Source organism: Artemia sp. Qi Xiang Cuo, chromosome 16 (assembly GCF_049724085.1).
Source record: "Artemia sp. Qi Xiang Cuo chromosome 16, ASM4972408v1, whole genome shotgun sequence".
Taxonomy (NCBI): domain Eukaryota; kingdom Metazoa; phylum Arthropoda; class Branchiopoda; order Anostraca; family Artemiidae; genus Artemia; species Artemia sp. Qi Xiang Cuo.
The window spans coordinates 52637945-52660467 of NC_142809.1; the positions used below are offsets into that span (position 1 = coordinate 52637945).

At 37.1% G+C, this 22523-nt stretch overlaps 1 protein-coding gene across 1 annotated transcript in view; it reads right to left on the reverse strand.

Annotated features, from left to right (window-relative positions):
- The window catches only part of LOC148943083 (insulin-like peptide receptor), a 208940-nt gene that overhangs the window by 144277 nt on the left and 42140 nt on the right, over positions 1-22523 (reverse strand). Inside the window, exon 5 of the mRNA XM_089102431.1 lies at positions 16773-16875. Coding sequence (XP_088958557.1) covers positions 16773-16875 — 103 coding nt within the window. The remainder of the gene's footprint in view (positions 1-16772; positions 16876-22523) is intronic.

Below are 22523 nucleotides of genomic sequence, written 5' to 3' on the forward strand. Positions count from 1 at the left end.
GGAACTTGCTACTATGCTCAGGGTTGCCAACTTTTTGGTCGATGAATATGTCCCTTGAGCATCCAAAAATGTTTCCTTTTCAACCAAATTATGTCCATATTTTGTCTATAATATGTCCATAATATGTCCATCTTGAAATCTCAGAAACTAATTTTTTTACGACTTGTGAATCTCCTTCAAAGTGGTCAGTTAACATCGAATATAATGAAAACGAAAAAGATTCATTTAGTACACCCATATGAAATGAACTAGTGTGAAAGCACAAAAGTCATAAAAACATGTAAACAGAAAAAAGCTAATTAGTCCAGGACTTATAGCTCAAAAAAGTGTCGAACCCGGACAAAATTGCAATATAAACGAAAACGGTACCAAAATGACCAGAATAAAATTCTGTACAACATACTAAAAGTCCCAAGAAATCTAAGTGGGGCGAATACCCGAAAAACAGGGGAGAAGGGGGAAATGCGAGGGAAAATGGGAAAAATGCCGAACATGCTCAGAAAATAGTTTAAAGTGAGTTTTCCGAGGTTTACACATACGCTGATTACGAAATTGACATCTAAAATTCAGTATAGAAAAAGAGTACTACGGAAAACGGGGGAACAGGGGAAAGAGGGGAGAAAAGAGAAGAAGACAGGGTAGGGGTAGAAAGCGGTTTGAAAGATATTTTCTGGGGTATTCCTATCTGGTGATTACGAAATTGAGAACTAAAATGATATAAAAAAAATGATTAACATAAAACGGGGAAATGGGGGGGGGGGGAGGGAGGGGAAAAAGGGAAATATACAGGGTAGGGGTATAAAGCAGGTGGAAATGTTTACAAATGTTAATACAGGAGATATATAGAGGTTCGGCTACCCCATAGGTTCGGAAAAGGCAAAAAAAAACTCGAGAAATAAATACGGAAAGATACTGAAATTACATTATTCCGTATTCTTCGCCGTTATCAACACGTGCGTGGGTTCGTCAAAATAATCATGTTCTAATTCGACATTCAGTAAAAGAAGCAAGGTATACTAGTCACCGCGGAGTTCCAGTGCCGACGACAAAACCCATCCTGACGGAATGGCATCTAACGGATCCAATAGTCCCCAGCATGGAAAGAAGGGAAAACGGACTCGATTCACCACCTGCCAGTGTCAGATCGTGTCACTGTAGTTGACGGAGGTTGGCTGCTTCAGCAAGTACCTTGGCAGATTGGTGATACTTATGATTCAATCTGTGACAGCTGTGTTAGTTTCGTTACTCGACGCTGTACCTCCCCTACTGTTGTCTTCGATGGATCCAGCGCTGGTCCAACCACGGAAGATGCTACTCAAAATCGACGTTATAATGAAAGCCAGCATCAAGTGATCGATTTCAGTTTAGGGATATAGCTCCAGACAAAGAAGGAAGAGTTTTTGAACAACTCTCAGAACAAACAGTAAATTATAAGCTATATCGGGAAAAAACTCAGAGCCAAAGGATTTGAAGTCGTCCATGCGAAGGATGATGCTGACTATCTAATCGTGAAGACTGCCGTAACGAAAGCAGAAAACTCTGAAACATTACTTCTTGGCAACGACACTGACCTTCTGATTATACTCTTGTATCACCTCCCGCCTAATGCAAAAAAACTTTACTTCGAATCGTCAACGAACGCAAAAGAACCGATAACACGGTTCTGGTGCCTCAACGAAGTTAAAAAAAAAATGGGAGAAGTATCAAGGCTGCTTCTGGTAGGGCACGCACTCTCGGGATGTGACACGACCTCACGAGCTTTTGGAATTGGAAAGCAAGCTGTGCTACCTCTTTTGAAGAAGAGCGAAGTGTTCAGAAAAAAATGCAAAGTGTTTCTGGATGAATCATCGTCTAAAGATGAAATTGTGAAAGCGGGTGAATATCTTCTCCTCAGCTTGTACAAAGCACGACCAAACGAAGATCTCACTAAGCTGCGAGATTGAATTTTCTTGGAAAAAGTCTCTTCGTCAAATACTATGGTGTTTGTTAAGCCTGAAAGGCTTCCGCCAACCGAAGCTGCAGCTTCATTCCACTCCCAGCGAGTGCGCCTCCAGGTATCCCGTTGGAAAGGGGAACCAGCTGACTTCGACCCGGCTGACTGGGGTTGGGTCCTCAGAGACCATAAATACTCACCTGTGATGACCAATGTGTTGCCCGCACCTCAGACTCTTTTGAGTGTCGTGAGATGCAACTGTAAGACAGGCTGCGAAAACTCGCGATGCAGCTGCAAGAAAAATGGATTAGCGTGTACGTTCGCGTGCGGAGAATGTCAGGGTATCAACTGTTTGAACAGGAACAACGAGATTGTCGAAGACGAGGAGCTCAACTAGTGACATCAATACTGTGTTTTTCAAGTCAACTCTACTGCCTTAAAAAGTGAAGATTTTACCTATAGTTACTGAATTTCTTTCTTTAGTTTTTTATTCAACGATATTGCCTACGAAAGTACAAAGTTTACCTATAATATCTGAAGTTTTATACTGTGATCACTGCCAAGCGGTTGTTTTCTTTACGTTTAGTAATTCAAATGGTTGTAAGAAACGTCTGTGATTCAAGAAAGTAAAATTTTGATACTTAAGCGATTTAGTTTGTCCATAGGCCTACTTATGAGCCATTAGCAGCTGGCTCAGGAGTCAGGCTTCCCGTCCCCCTTTCTGTTATTTCCTCCAGTTTTGTTCGTTTTTCGTGGTTCTCGTTTTTTTTCCTTCAGTTTAGGTGTCAGTTTCGTGATCAGCAGATAGGAAAACCCCAGAAAACACATTTCAAACTTATTTCTACCGCTGACTTCAATTGTCCCTTTTCTTCCCCTCTTTCCCCCTTTTCCCCCGTTATGGTGGGGCTCATGCTCTTTATTTCATTTTAGATGTCAGTTTCGGGATAGCAGATAGAAAGACCCCAGAAAACATATTTCAAAGTGTTTTGTACCCCTACCCTGTATTTCTAAATTTTTTCCCCTCTTCCCCCTGTTCCCCCCATTTTCCGGTGTTCTTTTATTCTATACTGAATTTTAGATGTCAGTTTCGTGATCAGCGTAAGGGAAAGCCCCAGAAAACTCACTTTGAACTATTTTCTGGGCATGTTCGGCATTTTTCCCAATTTCCCCCGCATTTCCCTCTTTTTCCCTGTTTTTCGGGAACTCGCCCCACTCGGATTTATGGGGACTTTTAGTATGTTGTACAGAATTTTTTTCTGATCATTTTGGTACCATTTTCGTTTATATTGCAATTTTGTCCGGGTCAAACCCTAAAACTCCTGGACTAAATTGTGAGAGCTTGGCTCATCTTTCTACAAGAGTTCCGCTTGACAGGTATGGTCGGCTTGAGGATCAGTATTTTGACTTCTTTTGGTAGCTTATTGCAAATCAGAGTGTTTCTTGCGTATGTCATGAGGTACAATCCAGGAGTCAAGCAACGTTGCGGAGCGCTAGGTAAGCTGAGTTGCCCTTCAATCAGGGGGGTGACATCCTCAAAGGCATAATTGCTGGACCTTTGGACAATGCTAAACAAAATACATGTCAACAAATTCTGATTGGATTCAGGTTTTCGGAACCGATGGGTGTAGGGGGTGCCCTCAAATCACTTTTGACTCTTATAAAGGGTACTAAACTTCAATCAAATGAGCTCCATCTGAAGTTTGTACGACAACCAAATATATATAACCGTATATGTCTCTGAGGCATAACTTACAACCCTTGTCCCAGGGCTCTTAGGGGTTGTTTAAACGATGAAGGCATTGTTATATGTTTTTTTGACCATTTTTTAACAAAATTACTATCTCAAAATTTCTGCTGGATGCATCTAGGGAAAAGAAGACGTGGGTGGAGGGGGGGCTGGTTTGCCTCTGACCACTTCTGATTCTTAAAACTAGCAATAGAACATCTGATTTACAATACAGTAAGTCCCATCCAAAGTTTATAAAACCAACCCTTCCATAGAAATCTTATATGTTAATAATGGAGAACTAGTATAACTCGTAACCCTTGCCCTAAAAGTTTTTTTTTTGGGGGGGGGGGTTTCATCCACAAAAATATAATTACTGGAACTTTTAATATATGCTGAACATAATGACAATCTCTAAATTTTGATCGTAAATGTTTGGGAAATGAAGGGCTTGGGGGGAGGGGGTCTTTTCGCCTTCCAATCACTTATGATTCTTATTAGAACTTTCAATTTCCAATTCAGTCGCTTTCAAAGTTTCAACGACAATCTTTTCTACACGATGTGCCTTGGTCAGAAGTAAAAAATAAATTGTAGCTTTATCTCTCTTTCATTCATTAAATCAAAAAACTAGTTTTTTCTATTTAAAGTAAGAAGCAACATTAAAACTTAAGACAATCAAAAATTATTCCATACATTAGGGGAGCTGCCTTTTCCTGGATACCCCTCTCTTAACGCTAAGATCTTTTCAAGAACTTTAAAAGAAAATTTGATTCAATTACACAGCCCTTGTGTTTCAAGAATCGCTCTTAAAAAAAAAATAGACAAAAGATCGAACATTAGCGTAGAGAGGGGGGTATTGAGGAGGGGGTATCCCCCGTCATATACGGAATAATTTTTCTACTTTTTAAGTTTTAATGTCGCTCCTTACTTTCGGTAGAAAAAACTAGTTTTTGTATTTATTTATGATCGTTTTTCTGATAATCTTAAGAAATCCACCCCCTCTGTGGAAAATTTCCCCACGAAAAATTCCTCTATATAAAATTCCTCCCATGTAAAATTCTTCCGCTGGGAAATTACTCCCGGACAATTCCATCCCTGCTGCGAATCCTTCCCAGAAATTCCTTCCCAGAAATACTCCTTACCATACTTTTTGTTGAAGAAAGACTTGCATTCATTTAGTTTCTGATCCTTTTTAAGGTCATTGGGGAATATTCATGTTTGGAAAATACCCCCAACCTGGAAAGTTTATCCCCCAGAAATTTCACGTGGAGAATTTCTCCTGGTGATAATTCCCCAATGGAAATTTCTCCCGTGGAAAACCCCCCGCCCCTCCCCCCCCCAAAAAAAAGGATCATAAATAAAATTATCTAAAAAAAAAGATCCAAAAAGAAAAACCACTCCGCTGGAAACTATCCCCTGAGAATTCCCTCAAACTTTCTCCACATGTACAATGGGACCAAGAATGAAAAAAAAGACAAATGACACACATTCTGTATAAAAATTATGGTGAATTCTCCTCATGTAGAATTTGCTCTGAAAATTTCACCCCCAGAAACTTCCATCCCAATGGGAAAGTCTTCTTATAGAAAATCCATCCCCAGTAGATCACCTTCCTCCCTTTGAAAATGTCGGTGTACTTCCCTATAACAGATACTGTATGTGCACAATGGGAGAATTTGATGACCTGCAGCTCTTCCTCTGGTGGTTCTGAGGAGTCATATTATCGCCAGACATATCTATTAATGTGATATCTCAAAATTTTGATCAGACAACTTTCAGGAAAAAAGGGCGTGGAACGGGGGCTAGTTGTCCTCCAATATTTTGGTCACTTAAAAATGTCAATAGAACTTTAAATTTTCGTTTGAACGAGCCCTCTTGCGAAATTCTAGTACCATTGGTTCGATATGATCACCCCTGGAAAAAGCAATAACAGCAGATAAACATGAATCCATGATGCTTCTTCTGGCAAACACTATAAAATTTCATTTTTATAGATATAAGCTCTGATGCGCTGAATCTGATGGCGTGATTTCCATTAATATTCTTTGAACTTTATGGGGTGTTTTTCACCTTTTTCGAAAATTTGGCAAATTTTTGTCTGGCCCACTAATGGGTAACACAAAACTTAAAAAAACTATATATTTGGAATCAGCCCAATAAGCTAAGTTTTTTGGTACATCTATTGATATCAAAATTGATTCCAGATCATCAAGAATCTAATTTTTTCTTTTGTTAACTTATCATTTTCAGTTAGTAATACTTGATAAATAGATAGATGTTTTGCCTGACTACTGGAAGTCGGAAGCCATTGTTAACGAAAAAGGTGCCTGCTTGCCTATTATCTTGACTGTAGCGTAAAAGCAAGGAGAAATAAAATCGTTTATAGATGATAGAATACAAACTTGAAAAGAATTTCAAGAGTATTTGCAGATAATTGTCTGCAGGATAGAGCAAGCAACTCCGAAAAATAATAACGTTTGTAAAAATTTGTAAAAAAGATAAGTAGTTAAGTAAATTTAGTGCTAGACAAGTATAGTTTTAATACTGATTTGGTGAAAAATGACGTTTTTTTTACAAAAATATCTATCCAGCGGGGGAATATTCTATTTTATGTTATAAATTTGCAAAATATGTCCCTTTTATGTCCCAAATTTCTAAAATATGTCCCTTTTTTGCCCTATCATGTCAATGTGTCCCAGCACACAGGAATATATCCATTGGACATAAAATATGTCCAGTTGGCAACCCTGACTATGCTCCTATTGTGGGAATACGAGAAACTACAACCTCCGTAGCCTGTCTCACAATCCTGGCAAACTGAAGAGAATTGCCTCGTGGAATAGTATCGATTGTTCTGCCCTTCCCCTTGACACGTGGTACTATACCTACTTCAAAAGGGAGAGATTTATTGTCAAAGACAGGTTTCGCAACTAATGTCTTACTAGACAATAAAACATGTCAACTCCAAAATATATTAATCTCTAGAATAAAATTGAGCAATTGCGAATTCGTAATTATTGCAGCTTAATTGCTAAAAGTTAATAAATTAAACTGAAAATATATAAAGTATTCTGACAAACAGACTTTACAAAAAAAGCTTAGCCTCCCCCAAAAACAGAAATTTATCCTTCCCCTAAACAATACACCGTAATTTCTTCCGTTTTTAACAAAATTCCTCCGTTTTATTTATGTATTCTCCAATTCTCCCCCTCCATAAATTGTTAAAGACAATCTGAGGGGTCATCTACTCTCCATCTTGGTGAGTGTCCATTATATAGTGGAGGTCTATTTGTTCTACGCTTAAAGGGCCCTTCGGCCCTTTAAGCGTCGGCGCAGAGCCGAATCGATTTTCGCGAATTCCCATGCTTCAGAAGGCATCTATTAGACAAAACTTCCGATTTTTACACTGTTTTAAGCAGTTCCTCCAACTGTTTTCTTGCCGGGAGGAGGTAACCTACAAATATTTTTTTGGGGAGGGGGGGAGAGGAGGCTGCTACCATGTTTGCACAAATTCAGTTAATGAAATATAGCAAGCATAACGGAATGCTATCTAAGGATCGTCAAAAAGACCCCCCCCCCCTTTATTAAATCACTGTTTTCGAACAGACAACAATTTGAAGAGACTAAAACAGACGTAGGCCACCCAAAATAGGGTAAGAAAAATTGCATTACAGGAGTGCGGTCGTCATTTCCTTGACCTATTTTTTTTCTTTTTTTTCAACTCAAATAACTCAGTCATATCTTTTATATAACTTTATATGACCAAAATATCAATTACCCTTCCAGGGAAAATATAAAAATTGTGGCCTAAAAATTTAGCATTTTAGATTATCTGCTCCTGAAAACAATTCTCTTGCATTAGAATTAAATACGGTGGGAAAACGTTTTAGGCTTAAATATTAGGGCCGTACTATTGCACTAAGATCTTACATCTAAGATCTCACATCTTTCTTCAGAGATTTCCGTTCTTTTAAATCATCTTTGTTCTAAGATCTTACAGCTCACTTATGTTAGCGAAAAGTGCGAAGGACGCCATCTTTCTACCACTCAGGACAATGATGAGAGAACTTGGATGATATTCTCATCATTGTTCTTAGACCGCTGATCAGAGCAGAATGATGAAAGACGTTTGCAAAAGAACGCCATAAAATGTAAGATCTTAGTGCTAAGTTTTCACTTTTAACCGTTCTTTGTCAAAAGATGTAAGATCTTAGCACATAGATGATTAAAAGAACGGCCCTATCTTTTGTTTGTGATTCCAATTTATTCATGGTTTCATTCATTCATTTCATTCATTCATTCATTCAGAGAAACAGGAGGGACCCGAAAAAGTTTCACAAGCTGCGCACAACTAGCAGCACTTTACGGAACTAACACCACATTTTAGCGGCAACGTTTACGCGACGTCTTATTAGGGGTAAGTAACTGGTAGCACATTATGCAATGGCAACAGAGCCTGCAATGGCAACAGGACGCACATTATGCAATGGCAACAGGACGGCATGGACGAAAAAAAGAAGAAAAACTGTAACCTATACTCTCTTGTGAAGATTGGAAACCCAACTACCTATACAAAGAGAAATACTCGCTTCTGGTGCCAACGTATAAAGTCAAACGATTATTTTCAAACACTTCGTGGTAACGAACTGTAAGTAAGGATCGACCCGGCTCAATAGTAACCGAAACACTAAAAAATGGAATTTTGATACCAATAGATGCATCAAAAGAATCAAATTTTTATGCTGATTTCAGATGTATAAGTTTCATAAAGTTTAGTGTTACCAATCAAAAGTTATGAGCCCGAGAAAATTTGCCTTATTTTCGAAAAAAGGGGGAAAAACCCCTAAAAATAATAGAACTTTAATGAAAATCACTTCATCAGATTCAGCGTATCAGAAAACCTTGCTATAAAGGTTTCGAGCTCCAATATGCAAAAACGAGGAATTTTGTATTTTTTGCCAGAAGAAAGATCACGGATACGTGTTTATTTGATTTTTCTTTTTTACCCATGGGTGATCGTATCGACCCAGTGGTCCTAGAATATCGCTGGAGGGTTTATTCGAACGGAAATTAAAAGTTCTAGTGCCCTTTTTAAGTGACCGAAAAAATGGAGGGCAACTAGGCCCCCTCCCACGCTCATTTTTTCCCATAGTCACCTGATCAAAGTTATAAGATAACCATTTTATTCAGCATGGTCGAAAAATACAATAACTATGTCTTTGAGGATGACTTAATCCCACACAGTCCCCGGGGAAATGTCTGAGAGTTATGAACTTTGCCCAATGTTTACATATAGTATTGGTTATTGGGAAGTATAGAGAAGTTTATCCGGGGGGATGTTTCTGGTATTTGGGGGGGGGGGCGTCGGGAATTTCGTTTGAGGATCTTTCCATGGAGGAGGCTTTCAAGGGGGAAGGGACATTGTTATTAAGGGGGCGCCGGATTTCCCAGCATTATTTAAAAAAGACAAGGAGATATTAAATTAAAAAAAAACAAGTTTTTCAACTGAAAGTAAGGAGCAACATCAAAACTTGAAACGAACAAAAATTGTTACGTATATGATTGGGTTCACCACCTAGTAAGTAAGTAAGTAAGGAGATTACCTCGCTCTTTACGCTGAAGTTTTTTTTGTACTTTTGTCAGAGCTATCTACTCTAATTAACGGTCTTTGTGATTAAGGGGCCATTCTTAAAGAACTGGAACAAAATTTCAACTTTAGCGTAAAGAGCGAGGTATTGACTAGGGGGCGAACCTCCTAATATACGTAATAAAAATACGAATACAGAAGTTCGTTACGTAATTACGTATACGTATTTATTTCGTAAATTAGATCAGATCAAAATTTCGAGAAAGCCACTTAGCCAAAAAAGCCAAACTTCAGCGGTCTTTGCGCTGAAGTTTGACTCTGTCTCACAACTTTATTTTTTTAAACAATAAAAAACTTTAGCGTAAAGAGCGAGGCGTTGAGGAGGGGACAGCCCCTTTCATACAACGAAATAATTTATGTTCGTTTTAAGTTTTAATGTCGCTCCTTACTTTCAGTTTAATTTTTTTTTTTTATTTAATCAGAGGTAGGAGCCACGGAAAATTATATAGGGGTACTTACATATTATATCGAACAAACTCGAGAAGTGAAGTTCGTTTAATCCTAAGGAAATATACCAAAATATGCTGAAAATAATACTTTAGTAAGAAAATTTTGGAGACTACAACAGACAATTATGGAAAGCGGGCCAGAACTTATTATGTTAAATACCTAACCTAACCAACTCTATATATTAAATGTTTAATTAAAATATACCTTCATAGTAGTTTCAAACAATTCGTGGTAACGAACTGTAAGTAAGGAGTGACCCGGCTCAATAGTAACCGAAACCACACCCCACCATGCCACACATGATCTACTTCTGCCACGCGTAACTGTATACCAGCTGGTACGAAGAAATTTTGAAATTAGATGACCCCTTGATAACAACATAAAGAGGGTATTCTGTCTCCTTGTTGGCTAGAAAAAAAAACACCTCCCAGCAGAATTGTGACCTTTATTCGTTTATCACCCCTCTCCTTCAGGACCGATCATCTGCTCCCCGTAACTAACAACCGTCAAGATGATTATTGATATCCCTTTAAAGAGGGGAGGGGGTCGTTTGATGCTTGATTTTTTACGCAAGTGTTATGCCCCCTTCTGGACTATTTTTTAAATAGAAAAAGGATAAACACCTATAGAATTTTTTAACTCAAAAACAATACGTAACCAATACAAATAAGTTCTGAGACCACACTGGCTAATCATGACAACAGCCCGTGAGCCAGCCCGTGCAAGGTTTCATGCAAGTTTTCAGGGAGGCAGTTGAAATAAAAAAGAACATTCATCTAAAGGTCGCCTTCAATAGAGACATTGGAGAACTTTTTCTAAGCCCCGTTTATGATGAACTTATTAATTCCGATCATCTTTATATCCATGGGAACTTCATGGGCGGGTGTAAAAAGGGAGGCTTTGAATAGATTGGGATGGAGGAGGAGCGTGCGTAGCTGTGTTGGCCTCAGGCGGCTTGGAGCTGCGGTGAGTTGTTAGTAGTAGTAGTTTATATCCATCCAAAAAATTATATTTCGCAACCTAATAGAATCTCTGATAATAATCTACCTGGAAAGCGATAAAGCGATTTGAGAATTGCTATACATAAAATGAAATTGTAAAATGCCATTCAGTATTATACTTTTGATTCAGTTACCCTTTCGTCGTTGCTTCGAATTTCGAAAGGGTTTTTATTTTAGTTTTGGTGTTTGTTTTGAACTTTGGTTTTTATATTGTCCTTTGAACTTTTATCTGCATTTATTATTATTATTATTCTGCACTGAGGACGGTTGAGCAGAGGTCTCAACCGAAATATCGTATTTGCATAATTTTTTCTTCTGGTTTTCACTAGCTGTTATTGTCCTCGTTTCTCTCTTCTATTGTGATTTTTTTCTTTGACGTAATTATTAAACGGATAATTAGTAGGCTACGTATAGTTATACAAAACTTCTGATTTGTAAAGTGGATCTTAGCTTTAATTTTTAAAGCATTTTTAAAATACTCAATAATTATTTTCCAGACTCTCCCAAGTACACACACAAGACTTTTGTCTTCCAAGGGGGGTAGGGGGTATAAAATGAAAACAAATTTTATTCATCATTTTTAATAAGAAGTATCAAGAAATTTTGGAAAATTAAGATTTCGTAGGAGGCATGGTCCTCGAGGCTACCCCCTTTTGTACAGTCCCTGATGTCTCCCCACACATTGTGTAAGTATGATAGCCAAAAATCAGCAATTTTTTACGTGTTTCAATATTAAATTCTTCCTTTGCCAGGAGGCGCTCACTTTCATAATCAGGAATATAAAGGTAGCGCGCGTCAAGTCTGGCGGAAACAGTGCCAAGCGTAGTGGAAAAAGCGTAGTGGAAACTGTTCCAAGCGTGGCGAAACTGCGCGCCATACGTGGCGGAACTGCGTGCCATACGTGGCGTTTGAGATTTACACTAGGTGGTGGAAAGTGAGTGCAACCTCGTACCTCTCATAATTGAAAAAGAAATCAATTTTGATTCAGAAACCCCTGGAAGGATTCAACCAGCCTACCAATTGAACACGGCTTGCATTCTCGAATTACTCTATCCATTGCGCAGAATAGATTAACGCTTTTGGAAGCAATTCCAAAAATGCGCCTTTTTTTTGTCAAATTAGAAACCTTATTATAGCTGCTACGTGTCTACAAATGCGTCAAAGGAGGCGTAAACCTCCGTAAAAGGAGGCGTGAAACATTAGACTTTTGCCACGTGGAACCGTGAACTATACTAGAAGAGAAGTGGAAAACGAATCAAGTAAAACCGGTTTTCATTATTGAAAACTAGTCAATCTATTGGAATTAATGGTTCTTAGTGAAACCAGACTTATTTTTCTGTTTTTTTCTTTGAAAAAAAAACTGATGAGAATAATTTACATTGCATTTCATTTAAAATCATGATCCATATATTAACAACAACATAGCATTAAAGTAATGTAGAAAAATGAATGAATAAATGGATTTTAACCCCCCATTAAAATAAAATGATGTCACAAGAGGAATAAGAACAAAAAACAGGAATTGATTTTAAGGATGGAACTCGGGGAAAGCAAATTTGTCGAAAGAGGAACATAAAGACAATTTATTTGAGAATTAAAGCTTTCAGGAAAAGAAACAAACATGAATGCGGCGTCCCCGAGGAGCCATTTAAGCGTCGGCGCAGAGCCGAGTCCATTTTCGCGAATTCCCATGCTTCAACAGGCATCTATTAGACAAAAATCCCGATTTTTACACTGTTTTAAGCAGTTCCTCCAACTGTTTTCATACCGGGAGGAGGTAACCTACAAATATATATTTTTTGGGGGGAGGGGGAAGGAAGCTGCTACCATGTTTGCACAAATTCAGTTAATGAAATATAGCAAGCATAACGGAATGCTATCTAAGGATCGTCATAAAGACCCCCCCCCCTTTTATTAAATCACTGTTTTCGAACAGACAACAATTTGAAGAGACTAAAACAGACCTAGGCCACCCAAAATAGGGTAAGAAAAATTGCATTACAGGAGTGCGGTCGTCATTTCCATGACCTAGTTTTTTCGTTTGTTTTTTTTTTCACTCAAATAACACAGTCATATCTTTTATATAACTTTATATGACCAAAATATCAATTGCCCTTCCAGGAAAATAGAAAAATTGTGGCCTAAAAATTTAGCATTTTAGATTATCTGCTCCTGAAAACAATTCTCTTGCATTAGAATTAAATACGGTGGGAAAACGTTTTAGGCTCAAATATCAGGCCTGTTCTTTTGCACTAAGATCTTACATCTAAGATCTCACATCTTTCTGCAAAGATTTCCGTTCTTTCAACTCATCTTTGTTCTAAAATCTTACAGCTCACTAATGCTAGCGAAAAGTGTGAAAGACGCCATCTTCCTGCCATATAGAGCAATGATGAGAGAACTTTGATCATTGTTCTTAGACCGTTGATCAGGGCAGAATGATGAAAGACGTTTGCAAAAGAACGCCATAAGATGTAAGATCTTAGTGCTAAGATTTCACTTTTAAGCGTTCTTTGAAAAAAAATGTAAGATCTTAGCACATAGATGAGTAAAAGAACGGCCCTATCTTCTGTTTTTGATTCCAATTTATTCATTTTTTCATTCCTTCATTCATTCATTCAGAGAAACAGAAGGACCCGAAAACGTTTCACAAGCTGCACACAACTAGCAGCACTTTACGGAACTAACAACAAATTTTAGCGGCAACGTAGCACATTTAGCGGCACGCGACTGTTAGCAAATTATGTAATTGGCAACAGAGCCTGTTGGACGGCATGGACGAAAAAAAAAAAAAAAAAACTGTAACCTATACTCTCTTGTGAAGATTGGAAACCCAACTACCTATACAAAGATAAATACTCGCTTCTGGTGCCAACGTATACAGTCAAACGATTATTTTCAAACACTTCGTGGTAACAAACTGTAAGTAAGGAGAGACCCGGCTCAATAGTAACCGAAATACTAAAAAACGGAATTTTGATACCAATAGATACATCAAAAGAATCAAATTTTTATGCTGATTTCAGAAATATAAGTTTCATAAAGTTTAGTGTTACCAATCAAAAGTTATGAGCCCGAGAAAATTTGCCTTATTTTCAAAAAAAGGGGGAAACACCCCTAAAAATGATAGAACTTTAATGAAAATCACTTCATCAGATTCAGCGTATCAGAAAACCTTACTATAGAAGTTTCGAGCTCCAATATGCAAAAACGAGGAATTTTGTATTTTTTGCCAGAAGAAAGATCACGGATACGTGTTTATTTTTATTTTATTTTATTACCCATGGGTGATCGTATCGACCCAGTGGTCCTAGAATATCGCTGGAGGGCTCATTCGAACGGAAATTAAAATTTCTAGTGCCCTTTTTAAGTGACCGAAAAAATGGAGGGTAACTAGGCCCCCTCCCACGCTCATTTTTTCCCATAGTCACCTGATCAAAGTTATAAGATAACCATTTTATTCAGCATGGTCGAAAAATACAATAACTATGTATTTGAGGATAACTTAATCCCACACAGTCCCCGGGGAAAGGTCTGAGAGTTATGAACTTTGCCCAATGTTTACATATAGTATAGGTTATTGGGAAGTATACAGATGTTTTCCGGGGGGATTTTTCTGGTAGTTGGGGGGGGGGAGTCGGGGATTTCGTGGGAGGATCTTTCCATGGAGGAGGCTTTCAAGGGGGAAGGGACATTGTTATTAAGGGGGCGCCGGATTTCCCAGCATTATTTAAAAAAGACGAGCAGATATTAAATATAAAAAAAAACTTAAAACGAACAAAAATTATTACGTATATGATTGGGTTCACCCCCTAGTCATTACCTCGCTCTTTACGCTAAAGTTTTTTTTTTGTACTTTTGTCAGAGTTATCTACTCTAATTAACGGCCTTTAGGATTAAGGGACCATTCTTAAAGAACTGGAACAAAATTTCAACTTTAGCGTTAAGAGCAAGGTATTGATTAGGGGGCGAACCTGCTAATATACGTAATAAAAATACGAATATAGAAGTTCGTTACGTAATTACGTATACGTATTTATTTCGTAAATTACGTCAGATCAAAATTTCGAGAAAGCCACTTAGCCAAAATAGCCAAACTTCAGCGCTCTTTCCGCTGAAGTTTGACTCTGTCTCACAACTTTATTTTGTAAAACAATAAAAAACTTTAGCGTTAAGAGCGAGGCGTTGAGGATGGGACATCCCCGTTCATATACGGAATAATTTCTGTTCGTTTTAAATTTTAATGTCGCTCCTTACTTTCAGTTAGAAAAAAAACTTGTTTTTTTTTAGTTAATATCTTACTGAGGCTAACCGGTTTTACAACATATCAAGAACAACAGTGTACCGATATAATACGTAAGTACCTATGTAGATCTTTACTTTGGATACAAGAAATTACATTTCCGAGCTCAGTAAGAGACGTTCTATTGAAATCAAGTGTTTCAGTTCTTCAGCCAAAGAAAGAACCTTCCATTTTGATACCCCGGTTACCCGGATACCCGGTTTGATACCTTTAATTTTGATCAGTCTCAGATGCTTCAAAAAATTCCTCAGCCTGTGCTCAATGATTCGAATCCAGCATACAAATTTCATTGGAAAACGTATCTAATCACTTTTATTTTAATTCCAAACACCCAAATTCCAGATAAATAAACAAAGGGTGCTGATTGGTTTTCTGAATTCAGTGCACAGTTCTATTGGGAATCAAAAGTTTCAGCACTTGAGCCGAAAGGCTAAATTTTATTTTTCGATGGTGTTAGAGCCTTAGGCTCTTTGATAAGCCTTAATTTGCTCTAAATGCAATTTGAGGTCACTTAATGTGAAATCCTTTAATTTTAGAAAATGCAAATATTAGGTCCTAACATCAGCTTTTGTAGTGGCGGTTCTAGTATCTCTTGTGCCTAGGGCAAAATCTATATTAGCGCACCACCCCCCATGCCTCTCTCAAAATTATGAGGCCAACATTTAACACAATTTTCATTTATTATTAAAATTATTTTGAAGTAATTAATAATTTATTTTTTAATCAATTGTTAAATTATGTAACTATCAATATGTAATTATTTTATTAATAAATTAAAAATTTATTAATAGTTTTCATGCATTAATGCGTGATCTACTTTGTTCTAATAAAAATAAATTTCTAAAATTACAAAATGGACATAGTCGTTATATTATTTATTTGAAATTTTGCGCCCCCAAAATTTTCAAACCCGGGGCAAGTGCTCTGCCTCATCTAAAACCGCCTCTGAGCTTTAAAAAGTATCAAACCCTCGATCCTGGAAAAACATTTGGCCCTTCTAAACGTTTAGACCCCGTGTATATTGCTAGGGCACTTCAATGGAGCCGTGAGAGGGGCAATAAGAGCATGAGACATGAGGTCTAATTCACTTCAAAAACATAAAACATTTACTGGATTCCATTGCTGATATAGGGAAAGGGGAACATACCCATTGAGGTGAATTTTTTGATTTGTTGGATGTTGAGATAGCTAAAAAATGAACATAACTAGAATGAGAATCTCATCCCAAATCAAAATAACATTCATTTGAATGTTATTTACTTTCTGAATAAATGATGCTTTCTTTATTTATTTATTATATTTATTTATTATAAATATTTATTTATTAATTATTATAAATAAATAAATTTATTTATTATAAATAAATAAATTATTTACCACGGTAGACGAGTGCCGTAGTTTTAATGATCACATTTCGTTTACAAGTACAAAATAGCTAAAAATGTTGAATTTCTTTAAAAAATCAAGAACCTTTTCTCCAAAAACGCTATTAAAATGTCGTATTTGTCTGTTATACATCCATATTTATTGCATTGTGTAGTAGTTTGGTCGTCGGCGTTCACTAGTCCAGTTCACTAGCCGTTCAATAGGGGCAATCTGACCCTAGTACTTGGTATACCCCCCTTGGTAATCTGACCCTTGGTATACCCCCCTTGGTAATCTGACCCTTGGTATACCCCCAATCACTTCTAAAGACAAAGAGGAGTACTCACTTTCCTGGCACTTCTGATGATTCCAGCACAGAGGTTTCTTCACATCATGGCTGAAGGGACATGTAGCAGGGCACGCGGGACAGGAGTTGGCATCTTTGTTGTCCTGTAAAACAAAACACGGTACTGTTTTGCTTAATGGTACACACCGGTATAGACTCCATCAAGAAAACTAGTCAAGCGGGAGAGACAGATACCCGGTTAAAATGGTTCATGAAACAAATTTGGGCTATATTTGCACATTAGCGGGGGGGGGGGTAAAGCGCAGCACATATTAAATACGTAACCTAACCTGACCTAGGTACCTCCCCCCCCCTTGAACCCCACAAAACAACAGTTTAAAGGTACTGGGGCATTACATGGGCATTTCTAAAAAGTCAAGTTTGGTTAATGCTAATGAAATAAAGTAGGATGAATATATAATAGTTTATAAACAAATTTGGGCTAAATATTTGCACATTAGGGGGTTGGGGGGTAAAGGATCGCATATATTAAATACGTAACCCAACCTAACCTAGGTACCTTCCCCCCCCCCCTAAACCCCAGAAAACAACAGTTTAAATATTGTAAATTCAATGTGAAACCACGCTTTTCGATCAATACCAGTTACCTGTTTTACGGGTCTCAATGCTAAATTGCTATAGAGTCTATAGCGGTGTGTACCATTAAGCAAAACAGTACCCAAACCAGTATTGTATCCAACCACTAGAAAAATGTTGACGCAAAAATTTGGGGGGGAGCGGGGGGTTAATGATGGCGCTTAACATTGACGTGATACATTATTCGGTACTCTTGCATTATATGGGTCTTTACAAGAAAATCGGCCACGAAAAACCCGTTTTTGACGGGTTAACCGCTCTAGGATAATACAACAATAGCGTGGTTTTTATGACGTATACAATATTTAAACTGTCGTTTTTTTGGGGTTTAGGAGGGGGGTACTTAGGTTAGGGTACGTATTTAATATATGCTATGCTTTACCCAACGAACCCCCCCCCCCCTCCCCTAATGTGCAAATATATAGCCTAAATTTGTTTCATAACTATTATATATTTTATTTCATTAGCATTAACCAAACTTGACTGTTTAGAAAGGTCCATATAATGCAAGAGTACCCATTATTCTTTATATTCTATACACGTCTTAAAAGGTAAAAAAAAAAAGCATCCATGAAGCAACAGCCAGGTAATATCAAGGGATTCTAGAACTGGTCACTTATTTGACTTAGAACCAGACTAAAGAACAAACAAGGTTGTTGCGTCATACGCAACAAATCATACACAACAATCATGAATAGCTGGATACTGGAATAATAGAGGATGATATACTGGTTAATAAACGTGCCTAGATATATTTGACAACTAGTCAGGAGCAAAGTATAATCACCTACGGAACAAGTACTGACAAAACCTATCCTCTCCACCCAAAAAGTGACCCTTTGTATACCTATGCGAACCTGGCAACCAAAGTATAATCACCTACGGAACAGGTACGTCACTCGCCGCCTGAATCACGCTCTAGCATAATTATTGGCCGGAGCAAATAAAAGTACTTTGGCTCGGAGCGATTAAGTAGTACAACATTTTGCGTCTAGAGGCGCTGAGTTACGCGGGGTCACTTTTGGAGAGTTTTGTCAGTACAAGTTCCGTAGGTGATTATACTTTGGTCAGGAGTAACAAAAAAGAAAAGAAAAAGGGACGCCTCGATAATGACGAGTGAGCGTCGACTTTACAAGATGGCGTGAGCCAAGCTGCTGGAACTGTGTCAAGCGTTGTGTGGAATGTGCCACACCGAGGGGGCCTGTGCGGCACACGTGGTTTTCGCGATACGTACGCCAGGTGTGTAAAGTTTGCAGCCCCTCCGATAATGACGAAGAAGTAGCAACGAGCAGTTTTGAAAGGCCGTAGAATATATCAGATAGAATTGGAATACTGAGTTTGTTCTTGTCTAAAAAATAATCGTACCCGTGAATCTGAGAGCCCCATGGGGAACACCAAAGGCAGGTTGGGAATGAGGTAGGTGTTATACTTGGGAGATACTCCAGGCTCGATTTCCATGATTCAAACTAGGTTATCAGATTTAAAACTTCGTACTCTGCTTGGTTAGAATACGGCCCCATTTACAATATCTTTCTGACCCCTTGAGGCTTGCAATCGGTTAGTTTTGACGACTGCGCCTCTGATTTAAGAGGTACAATCGCGCCTTCTTCATGCAGGCTCCGAGGCATTAATTCATATGTACTTCGAGAGACAATAAGAATTATTGTAAGAGTTAACTTTTAAGGAAGAAGCTAGCTAAAAAAAAAGATTGCGCGTTCTTTTCTCAGCTGAAATGCATACATACGTGCTACAAACACATTCTCTAACCCAAAACAGTGTATCTGAAGAATCAATCATAAAACTGAATTTTCACCATATTCATCAGTTCTCCCAAATCAGCATGTGTTCCATAGATTTTCGCCACCGTCTAGGTTTAAAAAAAATACCTTTTTGGAGGCATTCTCACTGAAACAATGACGAACTTGTGCCCCTAGGTTTTGAAAAATGCGTTTACGCCTAAATTTTCGTGAACTGACGCCACTAATTCCCATTTTAATAAATTATGTGAATTTACTTCAGTTACTTGCTTTGGACTGACTGTCCTCACCTTGATTTTTTGTTTAAGATCTGTAATCAGCATATAATGTACGCATTATATATTTTTGATTACTATATATTACTTTTAAATTATTATTTTAATAAGTGATCCCATTATTTATTTTAGTATATTGTACCATTTATCTTACTACATTTTACTATATTATTAGTTTATAATATTATGAAATTATTACTATTTACAAATTTGCAGATTAGGAGTCTCGCTTATTACCCTTTATTTGCTTACTATTCATAGCACAATCAAGACACTTCTTTTCTTCACTTTCATTTCTGCTTTAAGCTTTTCTTCAACTAATAACTAAAATTTTTAAAGAAAACATTTATTTGAAGTGACGACAAACATTTTGGGAAAAAACGCACTCGGTTACGCTTTTCTCCAATAGTGAGTCCCACGGCGTAAATTAAAAATAATAATTTGTTGTGGCAGAATTTCAAAATAAAAAAGAAACAATTTCGTTGTCGGCACTTTTGATCAAGAAGAAGTTGAAATCTTTTCCAAGAACAATTGTGGTTAATACACTATTTCATGCAGTGACAATTAACAACGATCAATCAAATAGTAACGGCGATGATTATGGTTCGCGGTCGAAATTATACTATTTTGTAAAATAGAAATTCAGGCAAGTCTCTCACATTTTACTTTGTGGTAAGACATTACTTTGGCTCCGTTGCTGCGTTTTTTTTTTTTTTCCAGAATGTCAAAAGTTTAGACTCCAGGAAAATCACTTTTATGTCACATTTTTAATAAAACTATATTTATGTTATTTTCAGATTCAAAGGGCAGTATCCCCTTAGGCCAAAACGTGAAATCGTTTCCGAGTTTCACGATAAATAGGATTACTAAAGAGGATCTATTGCAAAATCGAACCCATGAACATGGGATTCGCCTTGTTTAGGAGGCGTTAAGAAAAGAGACAAGATATTGTTTCGAGTAGGTAAGATTATAGAAAATCTAATTTAAACCCGATTTTGAACACATTCTTCAATGTTGACAAATTTTTGAGGAAGTCAAAAATCTACTTTTTATAAAATGAAAACTTAGGCAATTCTATCACACTTTACTTTGTGATAAAACGTGACTTTTGCTCAGTAGATGCGGTTTTATTTTAAGTATCTGAAATTTAAACTTCAAATAAAAATCACTTTTATGTCCCATTTCTTATATGGTAAGACTTGAGTTTGTCTCAGTAGCTGTGTCGTTTCTTTCTTCTTTTTTTTTCAACGCCAGAAGCTATAGACTTCAGGAAAATCAGTTTTATGTCCCAATTTCAATGTGGTAAGACGAACTTAAGTTTCACTAGTTGAGTTTTAATTTTTTCCGATGCGTCTACTTATCCGATAACGCTGTTCAATAACAATTTCAACAATAATAAAACTATAATCTTTTTTTGTTCGCTTATCTATTGTTTCAATGCAAAAAAAAAAATAATCCACCTTTGATTTTCCAGTCATAACTATTGAAAATCCTCACTTTGTACTGGTAACTTTGTACTGGTGGATTTTTTGTTCGCTTATCTATTGTTTCAATGCAAAAAAAAAAATAATCCACCTTTGATTTTCCAGTCATAACTATTGAAAATCCTCACTTTGTACTGGTAACTTTGTACTGGTGGTTTTTTTGTTCGCTTATCTATTGTTTCAATGCAAAAAAAAAAAAATCCACCTTTGATTTTCCAGTCATAACTATTGAAAATCCTCACTTTGTACTGGTAAATATATATATATATATATATATATATATATATATATATATATATATATATATATATATATATTGATCATGCTTGTTTGGTTTTGCTTCAAACCTCTCTGCTAAAAAGTTTACGGGTTACAGCCGGTGTCGGAGAGGCCACGGTCCCATTTATTACCTCTAACTTGCATTTATTATTAAGAAATACCAGTAAAAATTCTTTTTTTTTCTTAGATTTGGTGATATTACAACCAAACAGCGCTAGTTTTTTAATGCAAGTTTTTCCGATGGATTCAAGATGCAATCTTCCTCTCTTTTCTTGTCCACCTGGAGAATCAAAGGTGGATTTATGTAGTTTCAAAACCACATTTCATCTCTCGTTCACACAGCCAAACGATACAAGATACAAAAAATGACATAAGAAAATTTTCCAAGCGAATGTTAATCTTAAGATTCCAAGGAGCCAGGAGGTGGTAACTCATTTGAAAAATGCAGCTTTTTTTAATCTTGGTTCTATGCCTTGTTTCCTCGTCTTTTTATTTCGATATCGCAAGTTTTTCCTCGTCTTTCTTTCTTTTCGGTTTCTTCCCTGCACTGGGGACGGACCTTGAATATTAGGTCAAAATATATTATATATATTTTTTTGCAGTTATTTGCCTTTTCACATTTTTTATTTTCACTCTGTTCCTCAGGGTGGTCCAGTTCGGTCTTCCTTTTTATACACCGGAGTATCACCAATTCACGCGGAAAAATCCCTGACGCACATATTTGACCCCGCGGTTAACGCGAAGAAGGAGAGAACAGGTTCTTGACATCGTGTAGCCAAAATATTAAGATTCCCCTACAGGTTCTTAGATTTTCTACAGAATTCATTTTTTTTTTTTTTTTTTTACATTTTTCGAAAATCCATGTGGATATATCATAGCTAAACATATTTGGTACTTATTGGTTATTGGAAATAAATTCAAGAATTACGCCTAGGTTACATCTCAGAAAAACTGTTTCAATTTGCACATTAGGGGCAGGGGTGGGGGCTAGGTTATGTTACATTAGGTTGAGTTAGGTTTCGAGAATTTTGTTTCGTTTAGAATTCCATAATTCCTGTTTCTGAAGTGTTATTTTATCTTCATGTTTTGTTATTTTTCATTAGGATTAACCTAACTTCACTTTTCGGGTGTGTTTCCAATAACCGACAAGTACCACATATTTTTCTAGTGGAAGAATGATTTGATCATAGGCATTTTTCAGATTGAAATCAGTAGGGTCGCACCAACCTTGTTATGTAACTTCTAGCTTCTGGATATAACACCAAACCAGACTAACATCCTAATTACGAAATCACTAATCACAGAATACGTTCACACAAGGAAGTGACGCAACTCAGTTCTTTCCAAGAGAGATTCACCA